Source organism: Labeo rohita, chromosome 19 (assembly GCF_022985175.1).
Source record: "Labeo rohita strain BAU-BD-2019 chromosome 19, IGBB_LRoh.1.0, whole genome shotgun sequence".
In the NCBI taxonomy this organism is placed as follows: Eukaryota; Metazoa; Chordata; class Actinopteri; order Cypriniformes; family Cyprinidae; genus Labeo; species Labeo rohita.
In genome coordinates this window covers 24,949,756-24,973,621 of record NC_066887.1, presented here as the reverse complement: position 1 = coordinate 24,973,621, position 23,866 = coordinate 24,949,756, and the positions used below count along the sequence as shown (strand labels likewise).

Genomic DNA, 23,866 nt, shown 5'->3' with positions numbered 1-23,866 from the left:
CTGTCAAAAGTAGCTGAGTTGCATTTGTTTAACAAACAGTTAATCTAATACAAGATCAAAATATTCAGCACATAAAATATCAGGATGTAAACATCCCTAAAACATGTCAAACCAACCAACATACACTACAAGTCAAAAGTTTGGTAATTCAAATAAGTCTCTTCTGCTCACCATGCCTGCATTTATTTGATCCAAAGTACAGCAAAACAATACAATTTTGAAATATGTTTAGCATTTAAAATGACTGTTTTCTATTTGAATATATTTAAAAATGTCATGTGATTTCGAAGATGAATTTTTAGCATCATTACTCCAGTCATATGATCCTTCAGAAATCATTCTAATATTTTGAATTGCTGCTCAAAAACATTTATTATTTTGAAAACAGCTGAGTTGAATGTTTCAGGTTTTCGTTTATGAATAGAAAGTTCAGAAGAAGAGCATTTATCTGTAATAGAAACATTATAAATGTCTTTATTATCACTTTGGATGCATTTAAAGCGTCCTTGCTAAATAAAAGTATTATTTCTAGAAAAAGGACGGGGAAAAAAAAACAGACTCAAAGCTTTTGAATGGTATAGTGTGTAATGTTACGAAAGCTTTTTATTTCAGATAAATGCTGATCTTTTGCTCTTTCTATTCATCAAAGAAAAATGTACTCAACTGTTTTAAATACTGATGCTGAAAATTTAGAATCGAATAAATTACATTTTAAAATATATTCAAATACAAAGCAGTTATTTTAAATAGTAAAAATATTTCACAATATTACCGCTTTTGCCATAGTTTGGATCAAGTAAATGCAGGCTTGGTGAGCAGAAGAGACTTCTTTTAAGAACTTCAAAAACCTTACTGCTCTAAAACTTTTGACTGGTATTTAATTATTCATTAGGAAAGAGTACACAAGTACACATCAGTCTCCAGGAAACGTCTTTCTTAATGGTGAGGATTTTATTTAAAAATAATAATAATTAAAGTTTTTGCTGTAAATATTTTATGCATGGCATTTTGGCATTTTCCCCCAGAAAATTTACAACAAGGTTTATGTATCTCATGGCAAAAAACATATTTATATCTTTAAAAAAAAAAAAAAAGAAAGAAAGAAAGGAAAAAAAAGGACATTAAATACTCTTGTGGTTATTTTGATTTCCATAACTTTGGTGAATGCAGCAATGGAAAATGTTTTTTTTTTTTTTTTTGTTAATTACTTTTTATTTTTTGCATTCAAAGAGACACTCACTTAAAAAATTAAATTATATTTTGGGTTTTCTGAAATGCACATTCTCTGACTTCACGCGAAGCAGAAGTCAGATAAAATGCGAGATAAAGCATTCCAAAAGAGACACTGAAATACACACAAGCACACAAATACAGACACACAAACTGGACACACACACCTTGACATCAGAAGTCAGCAATATGACATCATCAACACTGGCTTTGACATCTTCATGCGTTTTGTCTTTTCACTATGATTGCATCTGCTTTTTTGTCGAGTTACAAAGGTTAGAATCCACTAGAAACTCAAATATAAACAGAAAACAGGAATAAAAACCATTTCTAAAGTCACAGAGAAAAAAAACAAAACAATGTTTATAATCAAGAATATGAATAATATTGATGACTATATATTTATATATATATATATGCACATAAATTGGCATGTGTACATATTTGAACATTCGGGATTTACTTAATTTTTTTTTTTTTACCTTTTTTCAACGCATTTAAATTCAGTTAAAGTTAATAAAAGCTTAAACATTGCAGAGTGATCTAAAATACTATATTATGGCCCGATAATCTTGCTCAGCCAGGTCGTTCTCAGACATTCCACCACAACAGTGTCCATTTGATGTGGAGACAGCTGAAAAACACAGAAGTTGCTAACAAAAAAGACATTTTTTTCCTTGAATATAATATAGATAAACAAGACACCTTTTAATCCTAAATCCTAACTCGTCGGTTAGATAATAATGCATCCTAGTGTGACACAGAAGTAGCTTTGCAGATTTTGTTCTATTTTACTGTTTTGTACACTCATTGGCACGTAGCCTCTATGTTCCGCACAGCCGTGTCACGGGAAAAGATAAAAAGCCGTCAGAACACGGAAGCACAGACACACATGAAGAAGTTTCAGAATAGCCCTTGGATTAAATTGTCCATTGTATAATCAAACCCTTTCCCCTTTCCCCCTCAATACAACAGCTCGAGTTGCAAATTAAATGTCGAAGAGTATGCCGTCCTATTTGACATTACTGCATGCCCGTGATTAAATCGCAGCTCTTAACGTTTATAAATAACTGACTCAAGGATGTCATACAAAGCTGTTCTCTGATTGGTCAAACATGCAATAAAGAAGCATGACGTCTATCAGATCTCAATGGCTGAATTCAGTTTCCAAATGTCTGCTCAAGCATTTTTACCCATCAGTCTGACAGCATATTATAAAACAGCCAAAATGTTATCCACAATGCAAAAACAAAAAAAAAATCAAACTGACATTCATGTCAGCTTTGATTCACAGTCTCAGTATAAGAGGCTAAAAATCTCTGATCATCAGTGTGACACCCGTCTCCCAATGAAAATGATTTCTTCATATGAATAAGCTCTAATATGGCTGATGGCATTTGGACTTATATTAACAGTGCAGACTAAAGAGTCAGGTCACAAAACGAGTGACATTTTTCAAGTCCTTTTAAGTTCTTCTCTCCTCTCAGTATTTTCTCGCTTAACGTGCACAAGTCATAATCCATCCCCAAGTCAGGTCAAATCTGATTCGAGACTAGTCATAGTTTCCGTGAGGTAATTCAGTGTACGATTGGACGCTTGTCAGTTTCATCCGGTATATCTCATTGTTCCCTTATTTTACTGATGAATGTGACACACATCTTTGAGAATGACACTTTGCGTTGAATGAAACCAAAAATTTGGAGGCAAGGTCAACTGCATCATTGGATGCAGGAAAAAACAAATTAACCCCTAAACCAATTGGCTTTTACAACATCAGCTGGAATGTACTAGCTGGAGAAAACTTGGCCTATTCTAGTAATGAACCTTTTCCTTTTTGTATCTCTAAATAGTGCCGTCGAAACACTATATGCTACTCACAGGTCAAAGGAGGCCTTAACGTTTCTATTTATGGAGAATTTGGCAATGTAGGGATCTACAGAATCACTTATGCTATAGTTTTTACACCCCTCTTTCTCTCAATAGCGATACACCGCGGGCCTAATTTCCGACCCCTTCCTCCTTTCTGTTTTTTATTTCTGTCTTCAGCCTTTTTTTTACACCCCACCGTCTTCCCTCCCTTCGGCTTGCGCGATCACACCTCATCTATCCGTCATCTCCTTACCATCTTTCTTTTTGCGCTCACACGGTTACTTCGTTCTTGCTCCCCGTCCTCAGCGCCTGACCTCCACCCCCTACGCCCCCTCCCCCACCTCCTCCGGGAAGGAAATGCAGCTGTTCGATGGTGTTCTGGCGTTTCGTGGCGAAGGCCATCCGGCGAGCGCTGTGCGGCATCGCTCCGGGTCCTCCTCCGGAGCCGTGGACCTCACCCCATCCCATAGTCCCGGCACCGTGGCCGGAGGACATGGTGGCGACCGTGTAGTCTTGTTCGCGGCCGGAGGTAGGGTGCGAATTCATTTTGATCATGTGATGGCGGTCGAGCGAGGGCGTCACGCACACGTTCTGCTGGGATTGCGCTTTCTGGTGGTGGGTGAGACGGGACATGGTGGGGACCATCCCGCCGTAATCACCCATCATTCGCTCCTCCAGGCGGTCCGGAGACACTAGGAGGCGTTCGTGAGATTTGCGCAAAGTCTGGGTGTTGGAGCTCTTGCTGGTGGTCATGGGTTTGTAATACTGATGCTGCTGGTTCTTGGAGAGGCGTGAGAGAGTGTTCCCCTCCCCCAGCGCCAGAAGCTGGTCTTGGGACATCACCCGGCGAGGCGGTTTGCTCATCGTGTCGAACGTGGGGTTGTACTGCGTCTGGGGTAACGGGTAGGGGTTGGGGGTGGAAGTGGAACTGGGCATGTGGATGCGTGTGCGGGACGTGTTTAGCGGGAGGGTGCCCCGGTTACCCAGTGTGAAGTCACCACCCCAGGGCAGGTGGTGCTGGGAGGAGTGGAAGCTGGGAGGAGCATTGTCTGGCCTTCGTTTGGAGGTGTAATATCCGGAATATTCATCCAGGTTTTTCTCTGTAGTAAGGAAACATGAAAATTAGTACCGTTCATAAATAACACCTGTCATTTTGACTGCATTTAAACAATGCAATGTGATTGAACCTCTGAATATACATACATGTGGAGGAGGTCTGGGACGGATGTTAACCACATTTGATGAAAGTGTAACATGCAAATGTGTTTTCCACATTCAGCTGTGCAACTAATGTGCAATGCTAAAAATAATCTGTAAAAATGCTGCGTTGCAGATATTTTGGTATCACCTCACAATTATGCTCAGTTCATGAACAGATCACGCATTAGGCCTTATGAACTAACTATGAACAATACTTTTACTGCATTCATTCATGAAGGTTAATGTTAATTACTATGTATACAAATATTTTTTTTTTCACATTTTCAGCACTTAATATTTGATACTAATAAAAGCATACATTTTAAAATTAAAGTATACGTGACCCTGGACCACAAATTTTATTTATAATTTATTGTTAGGATAGGTCAATATTTGGCTGAGATACAACTATTTGAAAATCTGGAATCTGAGGGTGCAAAAAATCAAAATACTGAGAAAATCACCTTTAAAGTTGCCCTAATGAAGTTCTTAGCAATGTATATTACTAATCAAAAATTAAATTTTGATATATTTACAGTATGAAATTTACAAAATACCTTCATGGAACATAATCTTTACTTAATCGCCTAATGATTTTTGGTGGAAAAGAAAAATTGATCATTTTGACCCATACAATGTATTCTTGGCTACTGCTTCAAATATACCCGTGCGGCTTATGACTGGTTTTGTGGTCCAGGGTCAGATATGTTAACATCAGTGTTGGGAAGGTTACTTTAAAAAAAAGTAGTAGCTTACAGATTACAATTAACCCTATTGAAAATGTAGTAAGTATAATGTAACAATTTCAGTTACTTTATTTAATGTAAATAATTACATTTGATTACTTTTTGAGTACTTTTCTAAATTTTATAATGAATGTTTTCAACTGTTAATCGTTTTGAAACATTTAAAGCAGGCAGGGTCAACCTTACAGTAGCATTCAACACTGATTACTGTCAAAATCCTTCATCACTTGAATTAAGATTATAAAAAATTTAATTTTAAAGCACACCCACCGTAAAATCAGACTTTAGCGCCTCTTTTTTATTTTGAGACTGTTAAATACAGATTTAAAATCATAAGACATAGTTTAATAGCTATGCTACTGTTTTTAAAATCAAATCTTTGCATAGCTATGACAGAAAATACTGGCATCTAACAATGCTTTGGAAAAACAGTTATTCTTAAAAAATAAAGCTTATACATAAAACCAAGTAGGAAATAAAACAATTATCAAATAACCATGTGTCCTAAACTCCTGAAACAATGGTGTTTCATATTTTTGAGTAGTCAGTGCAATTTGGGAAAGAAATCAATTAAATCTGTGTGTGTGTGTGTGAAAATGTTCAGATGTAACCCCCTTTGTAATAATTAACATTTTCATTAGTAACTGTAATTTAATAACACATTTTTTTCTTAGTAACTGTAACAGATAAATTACGTTATATGTAACTAGTTCCGTTACATGTAACTAGTTACTCCCCAACACTGGTTAACATCAATATCTTAATATTTTAACAACAAAGAACTGTAAAAAATGTTCATTTTTAGTTCATGATACTTTATGCATTATCTTTAGTCAGTATCTGATTATTTAAACAAACTACAGGGTTCATAAAGAAAGGAAAAGCACAAAACGATAGAAAGAATTCAGAATTATCCATCAGTCATTATAAAATGTATTTAAGTTCAGATCTAATTAATAATTTCAGTTTAACATAAGCTCTTTTGCATTACACAGGTGGTGATTTGCATTTTGTGCTGTAAAGTGAGATCACACCATCCACTCACACAAGTTGAAGGTGTAAAATGTAATCTGACAGAGAGTATCCAGATATGAAATGTATGGTAGTGCTAGGTATAATAGAGGTTATTTCCTAACCCATTTCAAAAAGCCATTTTTGACCCCAAAGGCCCGTTCACACCAAGAACAAAAACTATAAAGTAGGGCTGTCAGTGTAACGTGTTAACTTAATTAATTAGTTATGAAAAAAATAACATGATTAAAATATTTTAATGTAGTCAACACACTGGCCCCGGCCACAGACCTGTACTTCATCTTATATTTCATATAGTTCACTGTTGATAAATATGATGCAGGGCAAAAACACCACAAATGCAGTTATGCCCTAAACTTAAAGATATTTTTGCAAAAAATGCCCCGTATGTGTTATGTCTTATATTTATTTATATCACATATCACACAATATCACACAGGCAGCAAGAGCAATATGACACCAGTGCTGATTTTGACTTGATCTATCACAAGCAATTTTATACAACAGTAAATAGGAGTAAAAAAGTAAATAGAGTAAAAGTAAAATAAGAGTAAAATTAAAGAAGTTGATATTGTGGTATATTTTAAATGCAATATTATGTGTTTTTGCTCAATTTTCCAGAGAACGTATTATCTTTGAAGCCACAGCAGAGCTGTTGCAGGTCTCTAAACATCAGAGCGGTGTTTAGTTTGTTTAATGAATCCACATTTTGAACGAATCGTGTGAACCAATGATTCAAAAGCCCACTTATAAAGAGAGTCATTTAATTCATTTCTGAATGAATGAGCCGTTTGAACGAATCAAATGAATAAATAAATGACTCATAAAGACATAACCGCCACCTGCTGGCAGATTTAGTTTCTTATTTAGAGTATCATTTCATTAGATTATCAAAGAAAATACAAAATAAGAACATTAAAGGGATAGTTAATCAAAAAATGTTCATTCTCTCATCATTTACTTACCCTCGTGTCGACCTTTCTTTTGTAGAACATGAAAGAAGGTATTTGGAAGACTGTTGGTAACAAAGCTGTTTTGGTCACCAATGACTTTCATCATATGAACAAAAATATGTTGTTTCTCAAATTATCTTTTATGTTCCATATTTAAAAATGTGTAATAAATTCTATGCTGAATCAAATAAAATATTTCTTAATAAAGCTACAATTTGTAATGTCTACTTGATACCCTCTCATTTAAAACAAAAAGAGATTTAAATACATTTTTGTGAGTATTTTTAAAGTCAAAATTTTATGTGATTAATTAGATTAATTAATTGACACATCACGTAATTAATTAGATAAAAAATTTTAATCGATGAACAGCCCTACTATAAAGATAACTATATTAGTGTCCACATCAGTGGACGATATCTGTCTGTTTATTCTAAGCATACACCCTGTCTGCTGCTTTAAATTCTCAAACTCATTATAGGAATTATTGTGATTCCAACTATATTGTTTCTCTAGGCCTTTATTGTTATAGTTGTAGTGCTGTTCTTTAATATTGAGAATGATTTTTAGAACAGGCCTTTAGTCAACTTTTTGTTGTAGTAATTTCCAAATTCTTTTGATTGTAGTTTTCAAGCATTGATTGAACATAAAATCAAACTTAAGTATGTGTTCCCCAATCATGCTAATGAAATGATCTACAATGCCACAGGACATCCCTCCTAAAACAGTAGCAGTTGACCCCATGCTACACTCCCTCACAGAGACCCTCAGTAGTAACAGTTCTGAAATTACACACTCTCTTTTTCAGACGCACACTCACCTAGTCTCTTGAGGGAGCTGTAGCGGTTGAGCTCTGGTTTCATGACGGTCTCGTACGATGGAGGTAGCTGGGCAAGGTTGTGGAAGGAGTGAGAGAAGGAGGGGTGAAAACCGGAATTATTGTGCTTGCTGGACAGCAGTGTTCCTGTGGAGGCCAGCTGGGTGTTGTTCATGCGTGGAACTCGCTCTAAGAGAGGAGAACAAAAGACAATAAGACAAACAAACTGATGTGTTCAAAGCATATCTATCTGGGTCGACTGTAGAATATGAGTCTGATTAAGTGTGGGTAACTGGAACACTGAAGCTGCATCCCGAGTCTCTAAATGACAAAGGCAGATGCCTAAGAATGACCTGCTATAGAATACAGTGGAACTGGAGTATTTGTGTAGAGATATGTGACTAGAATATTGTTTTATTTGACATTCCATTAAATTAAATATATTCTTATGCAATGATAATATCCTTATTCATATAGTAATTTGTTCTACAGACACTTTTATAAGTAATTTGCACTGCACATACTACTGGGAGAGTCCTCCCGGAGCAACCTTGGGTTAAGCACTGCAGATTAAATGTAGTCAAGGGCACAGTGGTCACAGGGGAACTCAACAACTCTCCAGTTCATAGATCATCCTTGCTGAGATTTGAACTTAAGTACCTTGGAGTTAACAGTCTAGTTCAGTCCACCAGCCTGCATGCAGTATGTGCTATTTTGACTCATGAAGTTTAAGGCTTTTAATATTACTTCAGAATAAAACTGTTATGATTCCCGTATGTTACAAAATATAGTATATAAACATCATATATAACATAGTGTTGGGAAGGTTACTTTGGAAATGTAATAGGTTACAGATTACAGGTTACCCTATTTAAAATGTAATAAGTAGTGTAACTAAGTAATGTAACTGATTACATTTGATAACTTTTCTAAATTTAAATTACAGTAGTACTCAACACTGATTACTGCCAGACTTCATCACTTGAAATGAGATTATAATAAATTTAAAGCACAGTCACCACAAAATCAGACTTTAGACTTTAAGATGATTCTCAAATACAAATTTAAAATCATAAGACATTGTTTAATGGCTACGATACTGTTTTTGAAATCAAATCTTTGCATCGCTACGGCAGGAAGCACTGTCATCTAACAATGCCTTGGGAAAAAAGTTAATTTTTAAAAATAAAGCATAAACATAAACCCAAATAGGAAATAAAAGAGTTTTATTTTATTTTAAAAACTCCTGAAACATTGGTGTTTCATATTTTAGACAAGTCAATGCAAGAAGGAAAGAAATAAATCAAATCTGTTTGTGAGTGAAAACATTCAGATGTAACCCGCTTTGTAATTCGTTAAAATGTAACTAATTTAATTACACATTTTTTCTCAGTAACTGTAACAGATTAGAGTTACATTTTTTGGTAACACTTTATGTTAAGGTGTCCTTGTTATACATGTTATGTGTACTTACTATTATAATACGTATTTCTGCATAATTACATACAGGTAACCCTCAACCAAACCCTAATTCTAACCCTAACCATATGGTAAGTACATGTAATTAATTAATATTACTCAGTACTTAAATTTATAATTACACTGTAACAAGGACACCTTAAAATAAAGTGTAACCCATTTTTTTGTAAGTAAATTATGTAATTCCATTACATGTAACTAGTTACTCCCCAACCCTGAATATAGTATATCATATTATATACTATATTTAAAGAAATATATATGGTATATAAATATTTTATCTACAATTCACAAGATGAGTTAATAAACATAATTTCTTTTTTTTTTTTTTTTTTTTTTTTTTTTTTTTTTTTTTTCCTTCCACCACCCACCCTCCCATAAACAAAATAATACAATAAAATAAAATAAATAAATAAATAACAGACAAAATTATTATAAGAACATAATTCTGTCTATCTGGGCTGTGAACCATTTAGAAACTGAAATGAAATGCATTTTAAATTCAAATTCAATTCCTTAGAATGAATCTGAATTGATGTAGCATTGAAAGAAATTAAGTAAATTTCAACTTAAAAAAAAATGTTAAAAGCCTTTAAGATTGACAGATCCAACGATAGAACGATAGATAGATAGAGAGAGAGAGAGAGAGAGAGAGATAAATAGATAGATAGACATAAACAGACAGACAGACAGACAGACAGACAGACAGATAGATAGATAGATAGATAGATAGATAGATAGACAGACAGATAGATAGATAGATAGATAGATAGATAGATAGATAGATAGATAGACAGATAAACAGATAGATAGATAGACAGATAAACAGCTAGATAGATAGATAGATAGATAGATAGATAGATAGATAGATAGATAGATAGATAGACAGATCAATAGACTAGATAGTTAGTTTAAATTTGCCATTGTGAAAACAGAAGCTGCAATCCAGAACATTAGGATTTTTTTCCTTCCCAATCTATCAGTTAAATATATGGTTAAGATAAATATAAATGATTATATAACATACCGTCGCCTTACAATTATAAGGTTCTATCTGACATCTTTGTCAAAATTAAGTTATTCACATATTCTTATTCGGTGAGAACTTATTTACATTATGTGATGTTTCTTTTGTAAGCTGTGTACATTTTGGGCCTTTTTTTAATAAATAAAAATGGTTCTATCTACAGAAGTCTATGGAACGCAATATCTCAAAAGTGCTCAGAATGCAGATAAAACCTTATCATTTTAAGGCGACGATAAATAAACATGAAGAAAAGACACTTTTTTTCTTCATGATTTTGTTGTTGATCTGGGATGTGAGTTGTTTAGAAACTGAAATGAGAATGCATTTTAAATTCAAATTCAGTTCCTTAGTATGAATTTGAATTTATGTAGCATTTAAAGAAATTAATTAAACATTTCAACTTGAAAAAAAATGTAAAAGGCCTTGAAGATTGACAGATCACAGATCCAACGATAGAACAATAGATAGATACACAGATAGATAGACAGATAGACAGATAGATAGATAGACAGATAGATAGATAGATAGATAGATAGATAGATAGATAGATAGATAGATAGATAGATAGATATAGACACTTTTTTCTTCATGATTTTGTCTATTTGGGATGTGAGCCATTTAGAAACTGAAAAGAGAATGCATTTTAAATTCAAATTCAATTCCTTAGTATGAATTTGAATTGAGATAGCATTCAAATATTTATATATATAGTCAAATATTTATATATATATAATATTTTAAACTTGAAAAATGTATAAAGAGCCTTGCAGATTGATAGATCACAGATAGACAGAACGATAGAAAGATAGAACGACAGATAGAACAATAGAATGACAGAACGATAGATAGATAGATAGATAGATAGATAGATAGATAGATAGATAGATAGATAGTTTAAACTTGCCATTGTGAAAACAGTAAGTGCAATCCAGAACATCAGGATTTTTTTATCCCAATCTATTGATTAAATAAACACTTAATTTAAATATAAATGAATATATAACATACATAAACATGAAGAAAAGAGACTTTTTTTCTTCATGATTTTGGCATTCTGCTTCTATGCATGCCAGCACATTTACTGAAGCTTTGGTGACTGGTGCAAACAGCGCTGGGTGCAGGACAAACAACAAGAAAATAGCTCAGGGTAGCGACAGAGTGGGAGGGCACGAGCAAACACACTCGAACCAACGAGACCAAGCCAAAGCAAAGGCAGTGACAAATACACACAGACAAATCTGAAGCTTTCTTATTGGCGCTCTCACACAAGTGACACATTTGCACACTCTGCCTAAGCTCCTTGGCTTACCGATAGTAGCTGTGTGTTTAGGACTGGACCCAGTCTGGCCAAAACTGTGTTTCCCAGCTGCAAGAGAGCAGAGTGAACACTGATCCACTCCCAGTTCAAAAAAATATATGCGAGGCCTCTTTACCTGTTTAGTATCTTAACTTAAAAACAAGGTTTTTAGTGGCCTGCTCTGTATTTTTTCCCAAAAAATTTGTATTAGTACTGCAAAAAAAAAACGCAAAAATAATGCTTCAGTTTTAATGATAAAAGCAGTTTAGACTGCAAGCACTTATGTCAGCGATGCAATTTTGTTGCTTACTTGCAGTGCAGTCATTCTTCTTCGTCAATAATGGTGAAAAATAAATAATATAAAAATACTCAAAACTGGTTGGTGCCACTAAGACTCTCTGATTGGACAGAACGCCTACAGCACATTTAAAAAGCATGTGTTCCATTTAGCAAACATTTAAAAGTTGAGAGTGAAAACAGACAATTCAAGACAAAATGGACTGAAAAAAAAAAAAAAAAAACACTATTTGTGAAATCAGGGCTAACTACCATACACAATGACCCATAATAATATTCATTAATATCTTTTTCAATAACAGATTGGTTATTTTACCTTTAGTCACTCCGGTTTTTAAATACTTGGTTATGTCCTTGAGACTAATTATGGTGATGTTTTTCTTGCAAATGAAGCATTAAAAAAACATTTTACATATGCACTGTGTATGCACAAAATGCATATACAGTACCATTCAGAAGTTTTAAGCAAAGATGAAATCAATTAGCTTAAAAGTGACTTTAAAAACATTTATAATGTTATAAAATATTATTGCTGTTTTTCTAACATATTATTTACAAAGAACCCTGAAACACTGCTTTATGGTTTCCACAAAAATATTAAGCAGCACAACAGTTTTCAACACTGAAAACAATATGTCTAAAAGATCCTGTGACACTATAGACTGGAGTAATGGCTGCTGAAAATTTAGCTTTGCATCACAAACGTTATATTTTAAAATGCATTAAAGTAGTTTTAATAAAATTTCATAATGTAACTGTTTTAACTGTATTGTAAAAAAAAATAATAAATGCTGCCATGGTGAGCATAAGAGAGTTTTTTTTTTTAAAACATTTAAAGGGAACCCTGGGTATTAAGACTTACTATAACGTAAATGATGTCTCTTACTTAAATATGTAGTAGAAAATCTATGAAAGATGTACGTTATTTTTAAAATCCACATCATGTTATACATATTTTGGACTACGGGGGGTGCCATCATTTTGATTACGTAAAACGGTTCCACTCAGTGAGCTACTGGCACTGTTTTTACCGTAGCACAGCTTGGAATAAGCAACTTGGAAAATAAAATACTGATACAATGCCACATTGTGTCATCGTATAAGTATTTTTTTCCAAGTTGCGTTGCAGTAAAAATAGCAACAGATAGTGCCAGTAGCTCACCAAGAGCGACTATTTTACGTAATCAAAACAATGGCGCCCCCCATAGTCCAAAATATGTATATAGTGTGAATTTTTAAAGTAACGTAAATATTTCTTGGTTTTCTACTACATATTTCAGTACATCATTTACATTATATTAAGCCATACAAGTCTTAATACTCAGGGTTCCCTTTAAAAATCGTACAGACTCCAACCTTTTGAACGTGTTTTTAGGTAAAAATAACATTTAAATTTAAATTCACTTTAACCACACTGTTATGGAACATAAAAGACATCTTTTAAAAATCACTTAACCTTTCTAAAACATCTGTGTAATTAACCCTTTGCAAAAACCCGCCCTCCTTAGTTACTGTTGCTATGTCTGACGAACAATGCCGGTCCCACACTACACATGTTTTCACGCGGTGAAAAATACATCGCGGAACAAAAAGGAAACTGACAACACGCCGACAGACAGGACAGAGCAGGTTACTTCTGGTATGAAACAAGGTTTCAGCTTTAAAATGTCAAGAAATTCAAACAATAAATACTGTTTTGTGGCTCTTTAATGTGTGAAAGATCACCGTATTGCCTTATTCGATCAATCGAAATGTGAATCAAATGTCTTTTCTTATTAACTTAAAGCACGAAATAAACACAAGCGAACATCAAAACACGGAAAGACCTCAACACACACAATTTATCAAGTTTAAGTTCACCAAAGTCTACTGTACTGTCTGATTTGTTTGTCGAACAAAATGTCGGATTCAGCATTATGATTGGTCAAATCGCCTGTCAATCAAGCTGTCTGCAAAGGGTCAATTTTTCAAGTTTGAGTCAACCACAGTTAATCTGTCTGATTTGTTTGTCGGACAAAATGGTTATGATTGGTCAGATCGCCTGTCAATCAAGCCGTTTGCGAAGGGTCAGTTGTTGGTTACTGCACTGCTCAAAACCAGCTCATAATCAACAATTATAACAAGATTTGTATATTTTATTCACTAGCTACTGATTACTCCTTACTTCCTAAAAGCAGCCCACGAGCTGCATAATTTGAGCATTCCTATTTTGGATGTTAGTCGATAATGCTTTAGCTTTAAAGGTGGAAAACATCTCCTCCTTCACTTGCTGCTCTAGTTTCATGCGGTTACATAGCATCTTTTGCCTCTGAAGCAGAATTAATCTGACTCATTTCTGACACATCCTCTGTTCTACATTACCTCATACACTCAGGCTTGTCGATCTGTTGACTAAATCATGCCTCCAGATTCTCTTTCTGCCCTGTTGATTCTACACTTCAAATCCCTCTTTTTCAATATCTGCTTATTCGTTCTCTTGCAAATTTATATATGTTGTGACTACATCCATTACGTCCATTATGAGTGGGTGAGATAGACTCACTCCGGTTGTCTTTGCTCTGGAGGACGGGAGCGTAGAAGTTTTTCGACGTCCGCCCCAGCGTGCCCTCGCTGGAGGTGGCGGTTGTGAGGACCGTGCTGTTGTTCCTCTCTCCTTGCTGGACCGGACTGGACTGGTGACGCAGAATGTCCACCAGCGCTCTGAAGAGAGAGGGATAAACAGTAAAAATGAAGGATGAGTGTATGACGGAATCAAAAGGCGAAAGCTGAAAGAGTCTGACATCACAATCACTACGGATCTCTTCAGATGGCAGTCACTGATGCAGACTCAGATGTGTACAGCATTGCCTCCTTCCACATCGTGAGCCTGGTCATAATGGGCCTTTTACTCACCTAGGCATGTTGATGTCTCGGTTCCTCGGTCGTCGAGACAGTTTATGGAAGGCCACTTTAACCCCAATGGCCACGGCCACGGTAAAAGAGATGACTCCCCCAATGACGTAAGCCGTGTTGTTGCTCTGTTGTTGCAGCGGGTCGAAATCTGGGTCGTGTCGGACTGGGGGCTGGGTGATGGGTCCTGCCGTGACGGCCCAGTCAGGTGAGCGGTAATTATCGCAGGAGTCTTGGTCTAGACGGCTGCGCTGGTGCTCGCAGCAGAAGCGATAGTGGCAGGTGCCGCAGCAGTAGATGTAGGTGCCCTTGGTGCAGTTGAAAGTGTTATCAAACTGTCCCATCACATCGTAGTAGCCCTGACACACGTCCACGTCCACCAGCCGCCGAGGTGGAGGGGCCACCTGCGCGGCGCCCAGCGGGGGCTTCAGGGCATCGGCCGTCACATTGCGGGGTAGCATAATTTGCGGCAGGGGTTTCGGAGGGATCTCGGCTGCCTCTGGCTCTGCCGCCATGGCAGCTGCCTCCTTGCCCCCCACATCGGGCTGAGGGAACTTGCGGCTGCGTCCTCGCAACAGAAGCAGCACCGGCCCCCCGTTCACGGAGGAGCGTTCCGAGGTAATAGTCACTGTGGAGACCACAGGGCCAAACAGGAAGAAAAGCAAGATGGCAGCGGGTGGCATCTTGATAAAAGGGCCGCTTATTTTATCAAAGATGAAAAAAACGCGAAGCCTTCGTACAAAAGACTTCCGAGGCCTACAAAAAGCTGACGTCTATCAAAAGTTGCAAGTCAGTGTGGCAATATATAAGACATGTAGACAAGTTAATCTCTCTTTCACGTGTGCATACACTAGTATGCAAATTATTTCATATGCAAAATGCACATCCAAGTGCGGGAGTTCGGGTCAAAGAAAAAAGCATGAGACTCTCGGTTAGGGTGTAAACATATTTCTGAGGAAATTATTAACTGGGAATGAGGTAAATCTATATACACGTTTTATGCTTGATGGGTGAGAGCTGGAATGTTTGAAAAATTTGATTTGGCACAAAATAAAATATTTGGAATCTTCTCAATGAGCAAATTCTATAAAACAACAGCTTTGAATATATGACTCAAATGTGAAATGAACAAATATTTGACTTTTTTTGTTGCAAGCAATTTAGTCCTGTAAACAAAATGTATATTTTAGCAATGTAAACCTTTTAAAGTGTCACAAAGTCATGAATACAGCTTCTTCTTAAAGGTGGTTTTGTTTAAGTCTATGCGACTGAACTGAACTATGGCACTAACAATTCATTCAAGACTCAATCTGAGTTCACCTTATGGGCAACATGTAAACATTTCTGTTTGAGTGTAAACTATGTCTCACCAAACGGTCTCTATTCTGGTTGGCACTTCAGTTGTCGACTCACTAAACAACCGTATAGAAAGAAACAGTTACTAGTACTCAGCTATTCCGTGTGACTTGTAAACAATAGTCATCGTCAGCTCCAAGAACTGAAGTCGTCTTGTAAACAAATCTCGGTTGCCGCTTTAGGCGTTAATCGTCAATGAGAATGTCTGCGAGACTAAGAAGAATACCTTTCAAGGTCATTGAGGTTCTGTTGTGCAGTCCAAATAATCAGGCTAACAGTGTCAGTTCTCAAGGAAAATACTAAGTACTTCATCTTTTCGGTTTTAGAAGGAAGTCATTGAGGCTAGAGATAAAGGTAGGACGAAGCAATGAATGAGCAACTTCACAAAGTTCAGAAATGGGGAAGAGCTGATCTTTTCTCTAAAGGCGGCACCACGGGACAAAGGCTCATTACGAAGGCTTTGGAAGAGTGTAGGTCGGTTAGGGCACTCGCGAAGTATAACAAGCAGCAGGTATATATTAGTTCCTGGTTTGATGACGCAAGTCAGGCCAGAAAGGAAGAAGAGGAAGAGAGGAAATGGAAGGATGGGCCGAGTCTAGGTAAAGTTTGAGGGTCTATGTGTGTTGGACCCTCTTGCGTGAGTGTCTCTGCTCTGGATTTAGCTCAACCCAACAGAATAAAACAAACGGGGGCTTGGGCCCGGTTCTGGCAGGACAGCATGGTTGAGCCCACTGAACAGGCATGAACAAGTCAGGATTCATCCGTCAATGTGGAGCACGTGGAGATCGTCAAGCAAACGCACCAAAAGACCTATCCTAAGTGGTAAAGAGCGTCTTTTCAAGTAGCGGGACAACTTGAAACGTCGTCCCACTGTCAACACAGTAAACGCGTCAATGGCTCGCTGGTGAATATGGCAGATTACAGGACATCAAACCTGGACCACCATTCAGTAAAATATTCCTGAATACACCCATGCACCTGCCCTTTTCGAACAACCAAGCCGAATTCTCACAATGATGGCAGGGGTCTTGACGTTAGTATGGCTATGAGACGTATGGCTTCAGTATCTAAACCCTTCGGAGACCTCTGAGGGTTCTGCTCTAAATGTGCAGAGTCTGAGAGGAGGGAGGAGCAAACGAGATGGATGACTAAAGAGATCTGATGGAGAGGAAGAGTTAAACGGGCCTTAGTGAGAGGAACGCACGACTAATCAACAGAATTAGCAGCAGCTCACTTTGGAAAGTTTAATGAGGCTTGTGCCAGCCATCCATAAGCCCGTCCATCCATTGATCAATCGATCAGGAGCCGAACTCTCTCAGGCTAATGCATTCGTAACGGCCACTCTTACATAAAGCATGTTTAACCAATAATGCACTGTTCTCCCTATTTTGGGGAGCGAAAGCTGCTTGTTGTTTTTGACTGAAACTAGGTGATAGATTTTCCACCTTGGGAACCTCTACATGCTATTATGATAAAAAAAAAGACTAATAGGGAAGATAAAGTAAAAAATGTGGTGTAAATTGAGTTTCAATGGATCAACAAAAATGCAAAAATACTAGTGAAATAATTTCTTGCTTCTGGTTGGCACGGTTAGTGTTTGGCACTGGTTTAGGTAGCAAAAAGTCAAAGAGAAAATCTTCAATCTGTGCAAATCAACATCCTTTCAAAAAGCCCCTGGCTCACAAAAACAGCGATAGTTCATCTGCTTTAGAAAAGAAGACGACTTGTACTCCTGGCCAGGACTCCAGTCGTTTTCATCCAGGCTGATGGCTCTTCGTCTTGGCTTCAGTTTTCCTTTGTTAGTCTTGGATTTTCACTGAAAGACAAAAGGAAGTTAAGAATGAATGAAATACCTGATCTGCAATGAGCTTATATGTCCAACATGATATGTCACACATCTGCTAGATAACCTACAGCTGAGGTCTGCAGTTTTTGCAGAATCTGCTAAATGCTAAATATTTTACCAAAAAAAGAAAAAAAAAATGCATGCATGTTTAAAAGCTCACTGATGCTCCAGAAGGAAAAATTATGCATTAAGAGCCCGGGAGTGAAAACTTTTGAACAGAATGAAGAAGTGTGCATTTTTCTTATTTTGCCTAAACATCATATTTGCTTTTACCACTGATTTTCAAAAATATCACATGCTGTAGACAGGTACAACAAACAAAATAATAATTAGGCAATAACATCAGTGACAAGTGAAAAAGAAAATTGGAGTAATGTGAAAGTAGTATGATAAATGAAAATATCTTGAGAATAAGGAGTTTTAGGCACAACGCACAGCACTGCATTGTTTACAAGTCCCAATTTACGCCACAACATGCAATAATCGTGCTTTAAACGTAACATCCTCTTAAAAATTTTAAGGTGGAAGTAATAGTTTTACCAATTTAATTGTTTTTTTAACTCAAGCATTGCATTATGTGAAACACGCATACTCATTTTTTTATGAATGATCCTATTTTTTGTCCTATGTATATATTTTTTTTCAGGGTTTGTACGAGGTGCTAAACTTCTTGAAGTACTTGAATGTGACTTTTTGAAATTTAAGCCCTGGAAAACCCTTGAAAATAGCAATATTCCTGAAGTAGTACTTGAAAAGTGCTTGAATTATTAAAAGACAAATGTATCTGTGAAATAAGTGTTTAATTTTTTCAATAAGCACATATCTTTTGATTTAGATCAGAACTTCACGTATCGCAAATCATTTGATTCCGATCGGAACTTCAGAGCGGATTTGTGAATCATTTCGCAAATTGAATGATTCACGATTCGCGCTCCGAGTCCTGATTTGAAATGATGTCCAAATGAAGTTCTTAGCAATGCATATTACTAATCAAAAATTAAGTTTTGATATATTTATGGTAGGAAATTTACAAAATATCTTAATGGAACATGACCTTTACTTAATATCCCAATGATTTTTGGCATAAACGAAAAATCTATAAATTTGACCCATACAATGTATTTTTGGCTATTGCTACAAATATACCCGTGCTACTTAAGTTTCGTGGTCCAGGGTCACATATGGTTAATATATAAACAATTTTTCTTAAATTTCCTATTAAAAATAACTGTGTTGTACATTAAAATAGCTGTATATACACCATAACAGTGATATAAAATTACTCATATCATATGACATAAGGTTTTGGTTATTATACTGACACTGACATATATTTATGACAATCAGTAAACTATTTAAAATTTGTAGCAATAATATCAAATTGGTGCATTCAGGTTTGATTGCATTTCTTGACAACAAACTCAAAGTCGTCCAAAATCATATGGCTGCGAATGGCATCATCCTCCACGATCAACAAGGTGCAAAGCGTATGCAATATGCACACCATATTTCCCGCATATAGTAGTGCGACCTCAGCTTTCTCACATACTGAGTCACACGTTACGCCAGTGAATAACATGCACATGTTAGCATAGCTGATGCAACACAGTGAATCTTAATCCCTCAATGACAGCACCAGGCGCAAAAAGCAGTACAAAACAGTGTAAACGGCACTAAAAAGGCTTGTGGGAACATACTGAAGGCTTAATACGTGCAAAGAGGTGCAGCTTTGGACGAAGGGAGAGAGAGGAAGCGGGGGGTGACACAGCCACAGATGTGTGCCGAGTGGGGGGTTGGCAGGGCAGAGAGAGACCCTATTGAGAGGAGAAGAGAAGACAGGAAGGATGCAGGGATGGGGGAGGAAGGGTCTTTGGGACCAAGGACTCTTATGGATGAAGGGACGAGGGGGATAAGAGCAAGGCTACGCACCTTTCAACATGCAGCAACCAAGTGCAGCATCTTATGCCCTTTCGTTTTACAGCGTGCTCGAGTCGCCTCTTTTCCGGAGTTGCCATCGGCAACGCCTTGTGTGGCTAATGATGTGAAGCGGAGAGACAGGGTCCTGGAAGCACGGGCTGCCTCTACAGCATCTGCACATACTAACTCTCCAAAGACGGCCCGAGCGTGCCACACTGCACGCCTCTCGTCCTTCCTTCTCTCTCATGCACTCTTTATTTTTCTCGATCTGTTTGTCAGAGCGTGGGTCGAAAGTGTTCTCTTAGAATAGCTCTGCTGCAGTGAGTGAGATAGAGAGGGATGTGACACAGAGATGGGCAGATGGATCACCTCGCTTAGTTCGCTCGCCTTTGCGGTAAATATCCTACATGCTGCTTCCTATAAGCGAGAGTGCAACACACACATCTCCACTCAGCCGCCTCTTCCTCTCCATTCCCCACCCCCTTCATCCTCCTCATCATCATCAGCCCTGTTTCTCTGACTCAGGAGGACGGGAGGCATCCGTCCCATCCACAAACAGGTGCAGATGACAGATGTCAGGCCAATATGCAGCCCATTACCATTTTACGAGTGAGCACACACTGAAATGGAGGGATGAAGGGCAGAAAGAGGACAGTAGGCCTTGGGAGACGAAACGAAAGTAGCTTGGGATTTTCAAAGTCTGGTAGTTAGCAACAAGTCCTAGTACAAAAACAGCTTTGTGCTGTCTGAACATGAACAAAAGAAATGAACAATGGTGAAACCTTGAAAGATTTGCTTAACTGTGTGCATTTCTGCTGTTCACAATGCACCATGGTTTGAAATGACACAAGCCGTTAATAAACAAACGTGCTTGTTTTTCTATCACTTTCCATTGACTTCTATTGTTGTTATACTGAGGTAGTTACATTTTCAGTCTCCTACTCTTTTTAAGACACCTTAGGCTTTCGTTTAGCGTTATTTAGTTCACAAATCCTGACCCCCACACACACGCAAACGCTATAGCAAGCTCTACACACACACAGCAGCAGCAGCAGCATCATGGCAGATCTCAGGGAGGAAATTAAAATTCCAGTGGCGGACGACACACGCTGTGCGACACCAATCCCCATGACATGTATCCATTCCCAAATCTTATGTTCGTTATGAATATACCCTATTTAGCTCCTACCAAACGTCTCCGCACAAAGAAATCAAGCCAAAACCGCAAAGCAAAGGCTGTAATGAGCACGTTGCAGCAGCAGCAGCATCAGATGGGAACAAAATGAAGGCACGTCCGTCTTACCTGCGTGTGTTTGCGTGTGTTGCAACAGCTGCCCGCTTCGAATCTGAGGAAAATGATGCGGAGACTGGAGGAAATGTGACACAATAACCGTTCAAAGTTATTGTTGCCTCTCTCTTGGCTGACAGCAGATTGAATGAGATGATGCAGCACACGCAGTATTCACAGAGATGGGGTCTTACGTTTCTTTACAGCTCTTGGTTCGTAGAAAAAGACGCAGTTTTGTGGCATTGGCGATGGGAGAGTGTCTCATTTAAAGGCGAATAAAATCTCCACTCGTCCTGGATGCTCTACAAAAAAATGTCAGCTTCAAAATATAGTTTTCATTCAGTCACAAGTCATACAAAAGATGAAAGGAATAAGTGGACGTCCAAATCTTAGCAAAAATATCGCCCGTGCGTAATTTACAGTCCAGCGAGAAAAGAAAACGCGTAATACTCCGTGCGTCCAGGTAAAAATAGGTTCTTTATCATATAAAACGCTATTGACTATGCACAGTCTAATCCGAGTGTTGGCAAATAAGCATAAAACAGCTGATTAATTAGACGCGCCCGGTAATATCCGTTTCCTTACTCTTTAAATGACCGTATTATTCCGCTTTCAACACAAATTCAATAGGCTCCACACTCACTAATAAAGATCTACCTCCGCGCCACGGAAACGCAGTTGCTCCCACAAAGGTCCGCTTCGCTCAGTTTACATCAATTGATTGGAGCGAGCGGATGCTTGCACGTGGTTTCATTTGCTAAATGTTGGAAATGATCTGCCAATCGCTGGCACGCGTTATTGGCCGAGAACGGCTTTTCTACGCGTGCTGGGTTTTTAGGGAAAATCAACTGACGCTCGTGCGCAAAAATGGCACGCGCTCAGCGCGCGAGAATTCATAAAACTCCTAAACGCGGGATGGGTTTGAGCTTATTTTTCTCTGAGCGAAATTAAGAACTGGGTGAGTTAAACTAATAGAGTTTAGCTCTCCCGTTTGCGCGACTGAAATGTGTATAAAAGTGGAGTGGCGTTGGTTGCTGTGGTAACCGCAGCATCCCTTGACAATAACGGATCAGGACTGATGTCTCTCTTTAAGGTGAGCCTCACGAAATCTGGCGTTTAGAGCCTAAATAATAAAAAAATGTTTTAACTATATCTGTAACTAACATTATAGGTATTTAGTTTATTAATTGGCCAATAAGATTGCTATTATGGCAGTATGACAATTTCCACACCTCCTATTCTGTAATAATATTCTTATTAGGTAAATATAACGCAAAAACAAACAAACAAACAAAAAAAAAGCCATATTTAATGTTTTAGTTTTATTATATTTATAATGTTGGTAAGCTATATTTACGAAGTATTTAATTGTAGTGTTTGTCGAATATATATATATATATATATATATATATATATATATGTGACCCAGGATCACAAAACCAGTCATAAGGGTCAATTTTTCAAAATTAAGATTTATACATCATCGGGAAGCTGAATAAATAAGCTTTCCATTGATGTATGGTTTGTTAGGATAGGACAATATTTGGTCGAGATACAACTATTTGAAAACCTGGAATCTGAGGGTGCAAAAAAATGAAAATATTGAGAAAATCACCTTTAAAGTTGTCCAAATGAAGTTGTTAACAATGTATATTACTAATCAAAAATTAAGTTTTCATATATTTACAGCAGGAATTTTACAAAATATTTTCATGGAACATGATCTTTACTTAATTTCCTAATGATTTTTGCCATAAAAGAAAAATCAATAATTTTGACCCATACAATGTATTTTTGGCTATTGCTACAAATATACCCCAGCGACTTAAGGCTGGTTTTGTGGTCCAGGGTCACATATATATAACCCTATGGAAAATTTGCTGTCATTTCAAAGTGACAGTAACTGGAAAAAAAGAAATTGCAAAATAATTTTGTATTAATGAAAATGAGAGGGGAAAAAAGTAAAATTACATAAATCCTCAATTTTCATCATGATTATTTTTATTATTATATTAAAAAAAAGATCTATTATTGTTATTATTATTATTTTAAAATGATTAGATGTATTATCATTAATATTATTATAATATAATAATGATAATAAAGATTTTATCATTATATTATTATTATTAAAAGCTACAGAAAATTTACTGTAATTTCAACATTACAGTAACTAGAAAAAATTAATTACAAAATAAATTACCCTTTTGTATTAATGAAAAGGATTTTAATAAAAATGAGAAAAATAAATCAATATAATATTAATAAAATATTAGATATAACAAACTATATATTTTATATTTTTATTGTTGTTGTTGTCATTATTATTATTGTCACTATTATTATTATTATTAGTTTAAAATATATTTATTATTATTGTTATTATTATTATTATATTAAAAAGATTATATGTATTATCAGTTATTATTATTAAAAGATTTTATCATTATATTATATTTCCATTAAGTGGAAAAAAGAAATTACAAAATAAATTACCCTTTTGTATTAATTAAAAATGATTTTAATGAAAATGAGAAAATAATATTTATATTTGTATTAATATTTGTATTATTGTTATTGTCATTATTATTATTGTCACTAATATTATTATTATTATATTAAA

The 23,866-nt window shown here is 36.4% G+C and overlaps 1 protein-coding gene across 2 annotated transcripts; it reads right to left on the bottom strand.

The window, feature by feature from the left end:
- Positions 1-926: 926 nt before the first annotated feature.
- On the bottom strand, positions 927-22,065 carry shisa7b (shisa family member 7). Of its 2 annotated transcripts, XM_051136924.1 has the most exons (6): positions 21,259-22,065; positions 14,840-18,008; positions 14,490-14,647; positions 11,663-11,719; positions 7,851-8,036; positions 927-4,199 (listed from the first exon to the last, which is right to left on the bottom strand). In XM_051136924.1, the coding sequence occupies exons 2-6, from the start codon at positions 15,517-15,519 to the stop codon at positions 3,370-3,372; spliced, it is 1,911 nt and encodes a 636-aa protein (XP_050992881.1). In that variant the 5' UTR covers positions 15,520-18,008; positions 21,259-22,065; the 3' UTR covers positions 927-3,369. The 2 variants fall into 2 exon arrangements, with proteins under 2 accessions (XP_050992881.1, XP_050992882.1); XM_051136925.1 differs by lacking the exon at positions 11,663-11,719.
- Between the last annotated feature and the right edge of the window lie 1,801 nt (positions 22,066-23,866).

What these genes read in the sequence shown, in the direction of transcription:
- shisa7b (XM_051136924.1), bottom strand. Translation starts at nt 15,519, where the DNA reads ATGCCACCCGCTGCCATCTTGCTTTTCTTCCTGTTTGGCCCTGTGGTC. An exon ending in CGAGACATCAACATGCCTAG is followed by an intron (nt 14,648 to 14,839) that starts GTGAGTAAAAGG and finishes CTCTCTCTTCAG; the next exon opens with AGCGCTGGTGGACATTCTGC. An exon ending in TAAACACACAGCTACTATCG is followed by an intron (nt 8,037 to 11,662) that starts GTAAGCCAAGGA and finishes CTCCTCTCTTAG; the next exon opens with AGCGAGTTCCACGCATGAAC.